This window comes from Talaromyces proteolyticus (assembly GCF_021365285.1).
Source record: "Talaromyces proteolyticus strain PMI_201 chromosome Unknown BGW36scaffold_4, whole genome shotgun sequence".
In the NCBI taxonomy this organism is placed as follows: Eukaryota; Fungi; Ascomycota; class Eurotiomycetes; order Eurotiales; family Trichocomaceae; genus Talaromyces; species Talaromyces proteolyticus.
The window spans coordinates 1,522,560-1,539,567 of record NW_025764280.1 but is presented as its reverse complement, the minus strand read 5'-3'; the positions used below and the strand labels follow the sequence as shown (position 1 = coordinate 1,539,567).

Genomic DNA, 17,008 nt, shown 5'->3' with positions numbered 1-17,008 from the left:
CACGGGGCATACAATAGACTTCTGACCCACTTTTTCTAACGGCGGCCCCATCGATGAGCGGAACGGGGCTCGACGCTCGACGGCTTTGTTCGGTCGACTTCGCTTGGACAGGCGCTAATCCTGGAAGCTACTAGCGGGATCTGGTTGGCGGCACGGAACCTGTGGCGGGGCTTGCGTTAAGGTTCCCACTTTCCAGACACAATTGAAGACAAACAGTCTTGGTTGGCCCCGCCGTCTCCTTGCGGACGACCTTGAGGCTTGAGCCATGGATCCAGCCCCGTTCGTCCCACCTGACCCCATTGTCCGGACGTATCTGTACGGTTAATTACTGGCCAGCCAATCCCAGCCTACAGCATGCAGTCTTGTCCGTATGCGTACATTACTATTCAACACTCAAGGCTCAACAGGATCATCGTTGATAATAATGCTTGCATTATTTTTGCTACGATGGCGCTAAGTAACATCATTATTGATGTGATTTCACGCATCAAATCCAAATTGGAGATCACATGAAGCAATTGATGGCTTGTCTCGACCTACTGAAACCTTGTTGTGCTGTCAATAGTCGAAGCTGTATGGCCTCAGTATTTGTGTGGCGCAGCTGACGTTGTGTCGGAAGCTTACCGTTTCTTGACATTCCATAACCAGATTCGTGGCGATCTGCAGTTCAACAAGCCACTATCGCGCCCGTACCAACTGGCTGGGCCATGCACACAGAGCACACGCTGCATCTCTGCTGCATTTCGCACTGGCTGATGGTCATTATTATTACTCGGTCCGTGTTCCTCCGGGAAATAACAAGCTGGCCTGTCGATTAAAAAGACCATCTGTGCTTCGTATGTACTTGATGTATCCTTATCATTTCTCGATGACAGAAAATCAATGGGAAATAAGAAGGTTAGCGACAAGGCCGAAACCCTACAGGTTGTATTGCAAATTTTGGAGAACTTGATTTCCCCATGCCCCGACAACGTTGGTAATTACAACTCGGCTGGTGACTTGTAATAATCCTAATTACGTGAAATACTGTTCTCTGTTAATTACTGTTACTGCTGGATGCAACCTGTCTGCACTTATGTGTGGTTATATAAGCTGAAGCTTATACGAGACACTTTTCTTTCTCGGTTTAACGCTCTCCCAAATTTTGGGAATCGAGTGATGTACGATGTACGGAGTATGTGGCTGACACCCCGAAACTCGGGCCCTGAAGCGCCAGCGCCCAGCGATCAGAGGAGCTCAACTCGTTTAACCTTCAGAGTTCACCAACGCCTGCAATTCCATCTCTCCGCTTGATCCCACCACCCAATGACAGCATCCTACGGCTACGTCCTGCATCTGCAGCGGGTAGAGTGGATTTGCCGCCCGGCAGCTAAAAAGAACCGACTTTGGTAGACACCAGAATCCTTGGAAACGTCACCTCGCTCTGGTCTGCAACTCTGGGAACGTCAGTAAGCATTGATCTGGTCTGGTTTTTTTCCCAAGTCTAACGAATCCTACCTCTTAAACAATAGCTAACTCGTTGGTCAATTATCATTTGCTCACGAAAACATCCCAGCAGCGGGCTGAATACGAGGTTGCGTCTTCAAGAGATTTTGATTTATTTGCTAATAGCCGCATGATGGATATTCGAATTATTATTAATATTAATATTATTGTCGGACCATCCGAGAAGCGTCACCATATCGAGGAGGATTCTCGTCGCGATACGCAGGCGGCGGCGCTAACGGCTAAAGTTCTAACGGTGCTGACAGCACTCTTTTCTCCCCCTCGTTTCTCTTCTTTCAGCCCCCTTTTTTCCTGAGGCAGGGTTCTCTTTCAGAAATTCAAACGCGCTATATGCAAGCAAACAGCCGGACCAATGGCTACTGCAGCATGGCGAGGGCCAGGATCGGGCTGGAACACCTGTTTTTAAACTCTCTCGTATTGGCTGTATATTGCTCTTACTGTTACAGTTTACCGTTTTTTGAAATAGTTACCAGTCACTAACTCAATTCTGCGCGAAATGCAGGCTTAAAAGACCCCCAAACTGTATTCTCTCTTTTTTTTCTTTTTTCGTCAACGAACGCCACACAAAACAAGTAGAAACACAGAACAGGTTTCGTCTCACTCTATCACAATTAATTATTTCCCGAGAACTTAGGAACACGAAATACTGAATCCTGGCGTATCGTCGTAGATGGTATCAGGCTAGCAGCGGTACCCATTGTATCCTGATTGGCGACTGTCGATTCTGCTGTTGGCCGATCGTTAGTTAATCATGTTTTCCATGAAAAACTCGGCAGTAAGGAACCAAACTCCCCGATAGTCAACCAACCACACTATGTAAAAGAAGACGGACGAACATAAAAGGAAAGACAGAACAGCGGTCTATCATTGCTAATTGGGTTAGATCTGACAAGAAACTAAAGCGCCTGGGAGTCTCCTTGCTTCTAATCGGCGCCTTCATGTCACGAGGCAGGCCCGTCGGCTTGGGCTTCCTTGCAAAAGAAGGGCTCGCCACTCGTCAAGACAAAATGACAAAAATAGTCGAGCACGAGACATCTGCAGGCTTATGACAGTCGTAGCATATGCAGATGATTACCGTCTGTTGTAATGTAATTAATTTCTTGTATCTGTTGAAATCGCTCTCAAATTCCTCGCATACAACGAGGCTCATTAGAGATTGCATAGAATGACAATAATATACATTATAGGAGAACAAGTAAAACTATGTATAGTAGAACATAACATATCAAATCACACGCCAGAAATGCTGCCTATTTGCCGCCTAGAAACCGTTCCCATAAACTGTGTGTAAAATCCCTTTTTGGTGTCCATAACCATATCCCAGTAATAGACCCCGCCCCAGCATACCCATTAAGAAAACAATAGTACCAGTACGCCATGATTTTAATTCGCATAAGAAACATAAGAATTAATTCAGTAATGACTTTAGACCCATGCGAGAGTCTCGGCGGTCCTCATGAGATTCTGTTGCTTCCGGCACAGAGTTGGAGTAGTGATGGCCTGACGGTTTGAATGGCTGAGGACTGTGGTATTCGCTTTCCCATTTTCGCACCGCGTTCGCATCTGGGTCAGAAGACACATAAATATCTTCTTTCGAGGAATTAGTATGTTGTAAAAAAGTAGGCACGCTGCAACGACGCTCCACGTAGACCTGACGAACGTCAACTGGAAGAGGTAGCATCTGAGGCGAAGGTAGTGTCCGAGGGGAAGCAGAAGATACAGAATTGTGATCAGAAACTAAAGATGGTGGATCAAGCGTAGATACCTCCGAGAAGGCGGGGGATGTCATAGACGGTTCCACAGGTCGAGTGCTAAAGGTAACAACGGGTGCAAGATAACGACGGTTGTTGTTCGGAGAGTCAGACCGTTCGTGAATCAGGTGAGAGACGGCGACTGGGCTTCCGTCGGGATGGCCTTTGAATGACCATGATGATCGACGTATGTTGTCGCTGGCTCGTGGATATGGGGCCTCAATTCGGCCATTGCAAGTGCGAGATGGGTGTCCTGTCTGGACCACCAAGCCTCTCCGCTTGCGGTTCATACTACCATTCCACCAGTTTTTAACCGCATTATCGCTGCGGTTACCAAGTCTGCGGGCAATTTCAGCCCAGCGCTTTCCCATTTCATTAACCATGCGCTCGATCATCAGCCCCTCCTCTGCGGATATGGGGGTGTGGTTGAGCGATGGCTTGAGGTTCTGATGGAATCTTTCCCGGCATTGCTTGGGAGACCGGAACTGCATTTGCTGAGAAATGCGAACCCAATTGTTGGGACCTTGTTCGTGTACCAACTGCATCAGAGTGCTGTCCTCTTCTGGGACCCAAGGACCACGGCGGTGAGTGGGTGCCATATTAATGTGGAATGCAGTGACAGCCTAAGTCGCATGTTAGATGAACCTTCATAAAGATGCCGTCAAGCAGATGTATTAAAAAAGCAAAGAAAGTCGAAGGTAGGTATACAACAAAGAGAAGACTAGGCTATATACCAAATACAATGGCCGCCCTAGTGGGGTGTAGAAGGAGCAAGAGGGGTTTAGAGACAACTTTTACTCACCCGACTGTCTTGTACGAGGTAGAATGCAACTCTCGTGTGGCGTAGAGTCTACTGTAGAATGGCACTTTATGTTGTTGAGGAAGCGAATATGTGGTGGTCGACGACGACAGTGGTTGTGATAGTGACGGTGATGATGATGGGACTGACTGGCAGCCCGAGGGAGGCGGCACCTAGGAGATATGTAGTACTTTGGCGGAGGGCGCTAAGCAGGGCCCAGGTACGCAGCAGTCAAGAACATGGGGCAAAAGTCACAGATCTAAGATCTTCGGGGCTAGGACGGCTAGGACGACTAGGACGACTAAGCCAGGAAAACTAACTTAGGTAATGGAGGAGACACCGACGGAGTGGATATAGAACATAGCAGCTGGACGGCGGGATGACAGGGGTCTAAGCGACGATGCTAGCACGACCAATGACGGAGACAGGGCAGGCGCCGGGGGATGGATGGCCAGAAGAGACTAGAGAGGGACTGGGCCAGGTTCGAGGTGGCATGAGCATGGGCATGGGTATAAGCATGAGGAGGGTGCGAGTGACAGAGAGAGTGTGTGTGTGCGAGTATTGACGGGTGGAGGTACTACAGCGCGTACAACGTAGTTTACTCACTAACTAGTAGAAAGGCAACTTGGTACTTGCAGGGGATCGGGACTGTACGAGACGGTCTAGCACTTGCTTGACTCGTTGTCAGGCAGAAACTCTAAATGTAAATGCGGCAGAGCAGTGGATCATATATCGGCAAGTATTATAGGGGCAATAATAGTAATGGTGATAATGAACAATAATAGCAATAATACGAATGAATATAATAAATAATAACAGCCAATACTAATCGGCGTGCTTTTCAGACATCACAACGGACGCTCTGGATCTTCATCCCGCAGTTCTTTTGGCTGACTGGCTGGCTGTGATGAGTTGCCCTTTCGGGACGAGACAGCGGGGCAGGACGAGGAGAATCAGACTGCAAGACTCTAGGAGGATGCTGCTGTTTTGTTATTTTTCATATGACATACATCATACCTGGCAGGCGTAACATGGCGTACGAGCATGGCACAGCGGCAGCCAGTCAGTGGGCGATCCAGTGCACCGGTGTGAATGCCAGGGGCCATCCAAGACGCTGCGTCGCCAGCATAGCCCCCCGTGCTCGCATCGGGCGGCGCGTGATTGGCGGCTACTCGCTACGGCGCTAGCTACTGGCCGTGGTAATACTGATACTGGGCTAAACCTCATAATAATCATACTAAAGTAGCCATGCCCACGACTCAGTCGCAGATTGATTGATTGACCATCATGGCGCCGCCTGAGCGATCAACCGGCGAGTACGGCTAGTCCAATTCGCCCAAACTGGACTCGATTCCCGAGCGGCAGCCACTTGATTTTCCATTCTGGGACAGCCAACCTGCCCTGTTCAGCCAGCCCTGACCCCAAAACTCTTAACCTCGCAAACCCCTTCAATGATTTTCTCAGCACGGTCCCTGCAACGCCCCGCGTCAGCCTGTCACTAACGCCGCAGCCTCCCCATCTCCTCGTTGGCAGCTCCCTTCGAGCTTCTCATACGTCCTCGGCCTTGCTCGGGACCCAGCAAGGCTTCCAGCTTCCGTCATGCGAACTCTATCTAATATCGGCTTATGCTATATACTCCGGAGTAGCAAGTGCCTGATGCTACTACCACAATACTTAAAATCATAATAACATTTCATATAGCTTTGCTCGATCCTTGCCATCGGGTCGTCGAATTTTTGGTCTATCGATCGCATTAGATTACTTCATCTAACAGCTTCCAATAAGATCGACAAGCCATGTCACTCCTATGAATATGACTTGGCAGGAAAAATTTTTCTCTCTACCAAACATTGAGATGGATAACCAGCGGTCCATGCCGCTGAATTCGGCCTGACGTTATTCCAGTAGGCCAAGCTGCCCCTTTTCGGCTCTGGATCTGGTTGTGGGGGGGGTTGAGAATCGTATATCCTACCGCATTATACGGACACAGATCACAGCTGGCCCAACATACAATAACCCGACAGCACGATAGATGGTAGCGGATATGATCTGTGCATGTAGTCACAACAGTACATCTGTAAATCTCTACTGCATCAACATTTACACAATATGGCATTATTATTATTATGATGCTAGGCACTACCAGATCCAAGCACGTGACGCGGCAACGGCTGTCGGCCGTTGCTACCAAATGCCCTTTCGGGACTAGTCAGGGACTGCGGCAGTGTGATTGGCTCGGGCAGTGTCCGTGCTAACCATGACCGTTGGAAATAGGCGCTTGACGACACTAAATGTGGCGCGAGCTTCCAGCCAGCCAGCAGATGGATATAGTACAGCTTCGATGTACATTGCATTATTTAAATTATTATTCTTCTTATAATTTTTCTATCCACAGCATGTTGCCACTGGATGCTACCATGCCGTGTGAACATAGCCGTCATTTATTATTTGTATTTTTCGTTTCAGATGACTTAGCTGCGGCAGCTTCGTATATCCCTGACAGGCTTCCATCCGAAGACAAGCGCATGAGGAGAACACAGGCCACAATACCGTGCTCCGTAGGGTGCTTATGACGATGTCGTTATTCCTCGGGATTAAAGCACTATGATAACAGCATCTAGGCTTGACGATCATATAGCTCTGTACTAGCTCTTGCAAGTTGACACTATTGATCGGACATTTGTCATTGTAGTTGATAGTGTAGCTCCCACCATCCCGCTCTATATAGCAGTCTAATAAGCATCTTAGCGCTTTGTAATATACCCGCATTTTTCTGGCTGAAGCAGAATATATTCCCGGTTCAAGCAGTTGATTGGACCCTGCGCAGATGATGCACAGCCGATCCGCCGCAGATGCTCATCGGACCGCCAGAAATCCGAGTTCTTCATTTGTTACCAGTCAAATGAAGCCATCTTGCTCAGCTCGCCGTAACCATCTTCGACCTTCCTTTTGGAGAAAGTAATATATGAAATTGTGCTTTGAGAATCGCCTCTATACCAAACATTTCCATTATGATTACCACCATGGCCGTTACACTATATTCCTATTCATGGTTGATGGAACAAATATTTATGATTCAGTGCACAACGGGCGGAATCCTGCATCGTCCAGTTCTCGCTTAAATCAGCCTCCCGGGTTTAGGCGTAGAGTCTGAGCTCTATTTCCCGATCGCTCAAAACGGCTATTACTATGCTGAGGGCGCTAAATTGGGCTTTTGTGTCTCTAGAAGACTGAAGATCTGTGGTGGAAGCAAGTGATACGTCTCAAGCCACTACCACTAAATGGCAACGGGTGCGGGTGGGTCCCAACGGCAAGGGCAAGGACAGGCCAGGGGCTATTTGGGTCGTTTAAGCCCGCAAGCCAGTCACTGGCCAGAGGTTACCCAGGGTTCCCTGCACCGGCTGGCGCTTCCCCACCGGTAGCCCTACGTGTAAGTCGCCGCCGTGGTCACCGAAGGCGTCGGCGACCACATTTAGACTTCGGGCTCCACCCGGGGATCATTTTCCCCGCGCTCCATTGGCTACATTTATTTGGAATACTCAGGTGAACTTTGGCCTCGGAACGGCTTAGCGCACATCTGAGATTCAGAACTCAATCTCATCTGCCTCTTTTCTTTCCGCTCTAATAAGTTAGTGCGTTTCCAACCGTGCAACGGAGTCTCCGTACGCTATCATCATTTACCACGGAATGTTTAGCACACTATTTGTTTACTCACAGACCCTAGCCGTGCCCCTAAGCCATGAAATAATCCGTGTCTCGCCGCACTTCGTGGTGCGATCGCGGTGTCGCCCAACACTCAAGAATATTGGTGCGGAGAATAAGAGAATCAAGCTATTCCCGTTCGAGGCATTTCATTCGTCCAGGGTCTTTGCTCTACAGGATACTCTCAATATTGTTGCGCGTCTATGGAGCATGACGTTCTTTGCATGGCGATACTAACAGAACTGGACTTGCCGAGGCAAGGTGTTCATGATCCACTCATGTATGGAGTACCGACTTTGAGGAACGTCTGTAAGAAAACCAGGTACGGCACCCTTATCTGTATACAAACAATCTACAGTAAATAAATATGAATTCTGGAATTAGATTTAAGCCTGAGCAAACAATCAAGTTCCATCCCGGTAATAAGAGCTGCGACTATCATGCGCTCGATTGATGGATGGACAGATGACCTTTGTGAGGTTATACAATACTCGGTGCAAATCCGTCTTCACCATTCGTACGACGCTCGTGGAGATAATCGATCTGGAATCGTGAGCCCTCTCACATTATTCATGCACGGGCGTAAAATTCGTTAATGCTGCTCGATCTCGGAGAAATGGACAAGTGGGAACGATGGCACCACAGCTGCGATCTCATTGCATGGCCATCCCAGTGCTCCGTCGTAGTATTCGTAATGTAGCAGACCAGTAAGTAGTATTTTTTGTTTGCCCGTTTTCCTGTCAGAAGAGGGTCTATCCAAATCAGGACTAGTGCTCTGTTTTCCCAAAAATTTGGGAATACGCATATGTTCTTCCTTGAATCGTCGGCCATTTATTGGATGATCTTCGAGGCAAGAAAAAGTTGGGACCTAATTTAGTAACCAGCCATTTTGTGGCCCGCCTTCAACCCACCCTATGTACTGTCATTTAATTGGACAAACCAATAGTAGATACAACGAAGATCTCAATGCAGGGCGATTAGTCTGTTTTGCTGGTCGGATGGGGGCTAGGGGGGATGCGAATGCCTGCTGCAGGTATAACCAGAGAGTTGTTAAGTTGGAACACTCATGCCATAGCCACACGGCTGCCAAAGTGGAATTTAAGTCAATTCGGGAAAGAGGTGCCCACCGAAGCAACTATATGAACGATAAAAAAGGTGCGGAGGAGCTATTGTTTGAGCCCGGAATCTGATCTCTGTACAAGATACATAGTAGCACTTAACAGCCCATGTTATTATTTTCATTATTGAGATAGACCACCGAGAATAGCGTACTGAAACCCGATATGAATCTCACCCCCAATATGTGCTGAATTACCTAATTGGGAAAATAAATGCGTATACGAATGTCTCATTAATAAATTAATTCCTCCCTCTACTACTACAGCAAATATTGTATAACTGAAATTCTCGACAGATCAGTCGGTCTTTTGCATTCGTGATCTGTTGCACATAGTCATAATAGAATAAAATGTTAAGCAAATTCACTGAGTTTGTTGGAAGGTTCGCTAAGCAGTTTCTTGACTCGTCGTAAATGTACTAAATACGACGTGCATACGCGCGGGCCTATTACGTATCCATTGGCACGGAGACGATTTCCGGAAGTTGTGCGTCCCCTTTGGTGCCTCAGGCGGCATCAAACAATGCGCTGCTGAATGCGATGATGCTGGCGTTGAAGTCTACGGGTATTGAATATTTGGTTATATCTAGAAGAGGGTAGAAACCCTTCGCTGCTTCCTTGAAGAAGGCTCTGTGGACGAATATTAAAATCCCTTCATTGTTTGCACGTGACGGTACATACCCTACTGCCCTACCGATACGTACATTTCAAGTGTAGAACCGATGATGCGTAAATGTGGAAGTTTAGTTTGATGTGAGAGATAATTATACGCTCTTTGCAGTAACCATACTGGTGAATGAATAGATTATAGACTACCGCTCTACTTGATTTCGATTGAGATAGGGGTATACGCTAGAAACGATCTTTCTTTCTTCCCTCTTACTCAGAGCACTATGAATATCGCCTTTAATGCGTCCTGTATTGCTAGAGTACTTGGTTTATAATTTTACTTAGTGCCTTGAGTAATTTTGTATACCGTTATTTGGTGAAGCCGTAAATATCAAGGATGGCCTAGTTGATGAGTGTTCATCACCAATCAATTCACGTCACTTCAACCACCTGAGTCTCGGGATGGGAGACAACAGGAAACCAGGCAGTCGTCACTGTTTCTCTTGCATTTCCATTTTTGAAACCTTGGGGTCCTTTAGGCCGAACTCCGATATCCCCATGATATCATCAGGCATTGACATCAATTCAATCGATGATACATGTATTTCAGAACTCCCATATCAACATGTTAATATTCGTATGTGGTAATATATATGCCAAGATAGTCATAACATATCCGAAATGCAAATGCTGTGAAATAGATTTGTCATGACCTCAGGAAATAATACAATTGGAAACCTTCCTCCAAAAATATGGACATCCGATCTTTGAAAACACCAAAGATTCTGCCACGCCATGCCTGTTAGCCAGTTAGCCCTATACCGATTTGAACGCCGCCAAGAAAATTAAAACCACGCAAAAAGATCTGTAGATACATGTAATCTCTTGAATTCGAGTATCATGTTCAAACGCCAACCCGAGAAGAACAGCCAATACCAATCGTTGCTTTTCGTGATTCTTCCATGCATGTCGCTAATTCCAAGCAAAAACGGAACCAATCGCTCAAATTACTTGTGCATCATACATGACATAAAGCTATCTGTTCACAAGCGATGCAAATTCATGACATCAAACAAGAAAAAGTCAAAAAACAAAATGTAAAACTAATGGGTATATAAGTTGAACATGAAGGCAACGAAAACAAACTCAGATCATAACCAAATGTCATTTTCCTCTCCCATTACCCAGGCGTTCCAGACTTTCTCGTATGCATCTTCCAAGTCACTAACCCAACGACGGGTGTTGAAAAGCTTACTCTGCCACCGGGTTGTAAACAACAATTTCCGCAAACTGATAAGGCGGCCGGTTCCCTGTCCGTGACCACTCGGGTCAAACCGCAGATCCTGACACAGACGGTTCGCTTTATCGCGATAATCTTCATCAGATATTGCAATGAGCTCTTTCCTGGCTTGTTGGCCCGCTTCAGAGTCCGGTAGAGCACTTGACAATATGCTCGACGCCATGCGTGAGCACATTTTGTACTTATAACGAGGAAATGTCAACATCGGCGTGCCGCTCCACAAAATATCAGCGGCAGTGGTGTGCGCGTTGCATTCGGGTGTGTCTAGAAAGAGATCCACAACTTGAGCACGGGCAATATGCGCTTGTTTTGGTGCCACATCCGTAAACATGATGCGGGATGCAATTTCTTCGTTGGCCCAGGCAGTTGCACACTGTTTTAGATTCTGTTCTCCGACATCAGGAAAGCGAAGTAGCCACAAAACAGCTTGTGGAATGTCCGAAAGTATGCGAAGCCACGTACGAAACGTTGTAGGCTCGATCTACAAATAGCTAACGTTAGCACTGCATAATAAGAAGAAGAAAAGGAATATTCACCTTATAAAGCTGGTTGAAATTACCAAGAATAATGGCGTTATCAGGGAGATTAGGGAAAAGCTCCTTTCTCATCTTCCAACGCCTTTCCAGCTCTCGTTCCCAAGATATATTTGGATCTTCGCTGCCCGGAGCACTTTGTCTATGGTCACAGCAGAAAAATGTGTCTCGTGTATATACTATTCTTTCCCCATACACCCAGTTTTCAAGTTCCTCTCCATGATCTTCTTCGAACGGACGATCTGCGATATGGTAATCCCGTCTACCAGGGCTGAGAGTGTCACGAGGTATAGATAGCTCGTCTGCGAGAATGTAATCACACCATTCAGCCCCTAGAGTTCCTGCGAAACCCATGAAAGACATGTGGATTGGAGCGGGACGAGCAGCGAAAACTTCATTGCGTGCGCCCCTGGTATAACCGTTCAAGTTCACTAATATATGAATTCCATCTCTCACAATCTGGTCTACCAATCGATCGACAGGCCAACTGCTTGCATCTCGGAAAACTGGCGCCTCACGTTCGATTTGGTGACGGTGGGAAGAATTGTCGCTGGGGGTAGTCGCATAGCAATATGCGCTGACCCTGTTGGGATTGTGGAATCCGAAGACGGATTGCATGAGATGCGCTAAAGGATGGTTGTTGAAATCCGATGAAACGTATCCGACTTTGAGATAAGGATTTGGGGGCTCAGGAGGTGGATAAACTGTACCCGGAAGCCATGGTGATCGAAGGGTTGCACTAGAAATCCGTAGGCCATTCCGCTGCGAAATATGACGAATTTGCTTTGCGGATAGGGGGCAAGTGAATGTGTGGAAAGGAAGAACAGTCGGAGCATTCGGTGCTGCGAGACCAGCTGGTAGCTGCGGCCTTCGGTACCTCGAAAGAGGAAATTCTTTTCCAGACACATGGCGATCCTGATACCATTGCCATGTGATGGCACGTATGACACGCTCGACCAACTTCACAATGCGGGACCCTTCCCATTTTTGACCAGCCCAGGATCGTAGCAAGGCATTGAAGTTCTTAGTTTTCAGGCCGAACTGGGCTACTGACGATACTTGCGCAGATAATTGCTCGAGGACTTGAGGTGTCATCATGCCCCGGCCCCAAACTTCGCCATCTTTCAGCTGTTTGTCAACAATATCTACTACACGCTTCATCCAGCCAAATCCAACCTGGACTGAGTTGACGTCGTGCGGCAAACCATTGTCGTCAACATGTACGCGATCTGTAAACCCGTATCCATTTAGAACGCCACCACGACCCGTCCAGTTGCAGACAGAATTCAACGCATTTGCTAAGCCGCAAACGGCTTCGGCGAAGTCGGGATTGACTTTGACGGCTCTTTGGTAGTACGTGATGGCATCGTTGATACGACCTGCATCCTTGACAGCGTTGGCTAGATTCGCTAGAGCAATATCGAAATTACCATCGTATTGGACTGCCTGTTCGTACATCCGGATGGCGGGCTGGAGTTGCCCAATGTCTTTCAGTAGACTTCCTAAATTTGTGTATAGGTGGGCGTGTTTGGAGTCTAGCTTCAAGCCATACTGGTAGTATGCCAAAGCTAACGAGATTCCACTGCTTGGGCCAACGCCGGGGATGTCTGATGGCGGAACGGGTTTGCCAGAATGTGAGCGTGATCGAACCCTACCAGGTCTATTGTGTTGAATGCTGGCAAGGAGTATGCCAACATTGTTTGCCGTGGATGGACTGGGTTGGAGGGAGAGGGAAAGATAATAGAGCGCCAAAATGTCTCTTACTCCAGACATGGCTGCAGCTTTGGCAGCACCATTTGTGGACATGGTCGACATGCCATCTTGATAAATCTTAGCTAGCGACAGCAAAGAATTGCTTGTTGTCGAGATGGCGGCTTTCTTGGCCAAGCCTTCGGCAACATATTGTAGACCTGGCGGGTTTCCGTAAGGTGGAAACACCAAACTAGCCGTCTGAAGAGCTTTGTCTGGCAGTAGAAGGATAGGTTCTCTCAAATCTTCGCTGTCAATGACAGGGTGATATCCATTTCGAGAGAGAGTAAAAGCGTCAATAATTTGCTTGATGAGACTCTTCATACCGCGGCGTCGACGGCCAGCAGCGATTAAAATGGCCTCTTCAAATGCAGTAGCAGCACCCGCATTGTCACCTAAAGCATAAAGCATATTTCCTTTTGCGTGAACAAGAGCCAGCATTCTGCCATTGTCAGAGCCAGGAATAGCAAAGCCACTTGATGCAAAGCCAGCAGATACAGAGTCGTTGAGATTGATTTTCATGGCTAGGGCGTTATCCAGGTCGTTGTCATAATCAAAGGCTGCTCGGTCATAAGACGCTGTGCTGTCGGCATCGCTTTCGGTTTCGCTTGCATGCTCATCAGATCTGAAGCAGTCACCGTTTCTCGCCACACGCAAATTCTTCTCCACATAATCAATGATGTTCACGGCCTCTTTGCCGCGGTGACTGGTGCACAAAAGATTTATCAAATGTTCAACAGCTTCAAAGAAACTTGGACGCAACTTGACAGCACGGAGCCAATGCTGGAGTGCTTCCTCCTTCTTGTCAAGAGCTAAAAGGGTTGCAGCAAGGTTGCTGATTGCTTCAACATGCCTGTATATGCGGTTAGTGAAGAAAACAAAGAAACGTCATTGGGTGACTTACCCAGAATCCTTGGCGATGATCCTAGTATACCATCTCGTGGCCTTTTCATAATCTCCCAGACCATATGCCAAACAACCACCCAATAACATACCTTCGATCCATTGCCAATTACTCTCGCTACATAGATGAGACAGCATTTCCAATGCAGATGCTGCGGTTGCCATAATATTATTGTCACTAGAATTAACCAATTTCGAGAGCGGTGTGCCTGAGGCTCTCCTATGGGTAAGAAGGGCCTCCGTTTGCTGCGATTTTGCAGAATTCTGACTGTACATAAACTCAGATAGGGGCCTTTCAGACTGTCGACCTTTGTTGTTCAGGTGAGAAGAGCCTGGAGGAAGCACATCAAATCTTGACGATGGGTAGCTATTATGGCGTGGTAGGTTAGGGTGAGATGAAAAGTCTAGGCCTGGTTGTCGAGGAGGCTTGGGATAAATGCTCGGTTTGAGTGGTCGTTGGGGTTGTCCGCCCGCAGCAGATCTGGAAATGCTCTGCTTCCGTGCATGGTGAAGAGTGGCGAGCAGATCAACGTATACGCCGTGAGCCCACGACAACACCTTTTCTTTGAATTCTACTGTTCGTACTCGAGAGTGCGCTTCCACAAGAGACTGGGGAACACTTTGGCTATTATGCCAGGCAGCCTCCGGGTTCAGCCTACTGGCGGCGCGAACGTGGTAGGGCAAATGTTGTTGCTGATCCTTGGCGGGGCCGAAAGCATTCTGATGAGAATGGCGAGGAGGGAAATTTTGCTGGACTAAGGCGTCTTGGTTGACGGGACCGGGAGGTAATTGATTCCATGAAAAGCCTGGATTTGAGAAGGCTGCAGTCGCAAAAGATGTATGGCCTAACAATGGTGGCTGTATATCGAAAGGGGATGGATTATGCTCGGGAGATAATGGCGATGCGACGTCAAAGCGCGAGTCACGGAGAGCGGCAGGTCGATATGGTATGTAAGCACCGTCTGGCCAATATGGACCATATGGACCAGTACCGACTGGAGCAGTTGGACCAAGACATGGCTGAAGTGTAGCTGGAAGGACGGTTGGGATGGATGGGCCATTTTGGATAAAATATTGCTGAGATTGAAGCATGGGTAGTGATTGATGTAGAACTGAATCCATGCCTGGCTGGAAGTTCACCGACCGAACCCAGCTTGGCCCCGTTCCTGTTTGAAATTTCTCGATGGGTAATGTGACGGTATTTCGACAAACATCCTGCCTGAAAGATGGCGGGAAATTCTGATATTGGAGGGATACACTATGCTGCTCAGGTTGCCAATTATCGACGGTTAGAGGCAATTGCGACGGAGGAAGTTGTCGGTTATCAAGCGACGAGACTAATATGTGTTTCGCGGCTGGCGGTTGATTTGCTCGATCTGTGGGAGTGCCATCGTAGCCTGCGGCCAACGTTCCGTTCGGGGTCTTCCTCCTTAATGTATGTTCGCCTACTTTGATATTTATGGTGTTTCGGTCGGTGGCGCGTGCTTCGTGAGGGATTGGCCGTTGAACTGGATGAGCAAACTGGGATCGTGATCGAGGGCTCGCACCGGTAAACTTGTTGTGGGAATTTTGCTGTAAGGATGGGCCCGGGAGGCCGACACGACCCAGGTCGTAAGGAGGAGCGAGTATATCATAATTGAGGCGGCGATCTATGTGGTGATGTGGTTGGAAATGGGGAGTGGGAAGAGCTACAGATGGCAACATGGTGGTGGTATATGTGTCGCCAACCACCTGCCACCGCCCTGCTGGGAGGTAGACGGGACGAGAGGTAGGCGGCTGTTAATATTGAATTTCGCGGTTTTGTTGCCAGTCAACTTAGATTATCGAGGCAAATCAACGTCGAGACTTGGGTATTCTGGCGGGTATCCGTGTGCTGCTAGAGCGTTCATCCACAAGCGTGATCCTTGAGACGTTTTCGACACCGCATCATGAACTGGTCAGTATATGCAGAGCGGCCAGAACCCAGACCATGGAAGAGATTGGTTCGGAAGTTCAATCGCGGGAAGATTGGGCAGTGACAGTGCAATCGGGGGCGATGGAACTAATCGACGGAGGGCGCCGGTATGCTAGACGGAGCTTCCAGAAGGTATCGAACTGAGATGGAGTTGAGCAGCTGGAATTCCTGAAGGGCCAAGTGTTAATGCAAGGGAGGAAACAGGCACTGGCGGGAGTCACCGCCAAGACGATGGTGTTCCAATCGGCCACTCACACACACAAGTATGCAGGTATCCGGGGAAGGAGGGCACTCCAAAGGGAGTGCCGACTTTTTGAGTGGTGGCGGTGATCGTTATTGATGTTATTGCTGCGGGAGATGGGGCACGCCAAACGGACTGGGGTGACAGATGCTGAATGTGTGAATCAAACAAGAGGCGGCATGCGTTGCTGTATTGTTGCTTTCCTCCTCTCTGCCCTTCTTGTCTCTCTCATCGGCTGTGTGGATGCAGATGGCAGGCGCAGATGGAAGGAGTGCAGGACAAGGAATCGAAGAAGAATCGCAGCTTGGTTTCTTGGTGGTGGTAGTGGTGCTGCTGGAGAGCCGTTGGAAGTTTCAGGTGGACCGTGGGCCTCCTCAACCACAGTGGAGGCGATTAGCACTATGAGCGGCAGGGGGAAGGTGTGGTGGGCGGTGGGTGCCAATAATGGGTGCCAGTGGGTGGGCGCGTTGGGAAGGGACCGCCGGGGAGGCTGTGGTTGGGCTGTGGGCAACTTTGTGGGCAGGAGGGGCGGCGGCTAGAAGGTAGGTGCCCTTGGCCCAGCGCGTGCCTAACGATGCCCGCGACGGGGCGATCCACGCTCTGCGATCCGACGTTGCGGGCGCCCAGCCTATGGCAGCGCGGTCCCCTCCAGGAAGCAAAAATTATACTGCCGCCTCCCATCGTTTACTACCATGCTCTTATTATGTGGTTACTGGTTAGTTAATTAGTACGTCTGGTGCTGACTGCTCGGAGCCATCCGACTGCCGTCCGCCTCGGTTTCGTGTTGCTAGTCTGTCCGCTCATTCACTAGCCCTGTACAGCGTACTCTCTCCTCGATAACTAA

General features: G+C 48.4%; 2 protein-coding genes across 2 annotated transcripts; both read right to left on the bottom strand.

Moving 5' to 3' along the window:
- Positions 1-2,914: 2,914 nt before the first annotated feature.
- On the bottom strand, positions 2,915-3,856 carry BGW36DRAFT_292123 (Homeodomain-like protein; the record flags this gene model as incomplete). The annotated part of the gene is made up of 1 exon (XM_046210888.1): positions 2,915-3,856. The coding sequence occupies one exon, from the start codon at positions 3,854-3,856 to the stop codon at positions 2,915-2,917; it is 942 nt and encodes a 313-aa protein (XP_046074341.1).
- Positions 3,857-10,635: 6,779 nt separating this feature from the next.
- On the bottom strand, positions 10,636-15,673 carry BGW36DRAFT_293055 (UDP-N-acetylglucosaminyltransferase; the record flags this gene model as incomplete). The annotated part of the gene is made up of 3 exons (XM_046210961.1): positions 10,636-11,265; positions 11,321-13,919; positions 13,971-15,673. The coding sequence occupies 3 exons, from the start codon at positions 15,671-15,673 to the stop codon at positions 10,636-10,638; spliced, it is 4,932 nt and encodes a 1,643-aa protein (XP_046074340.1).
- Between the last annotated feature and the right edge of the window lie 1,335 nt (positions 15,674-17,008).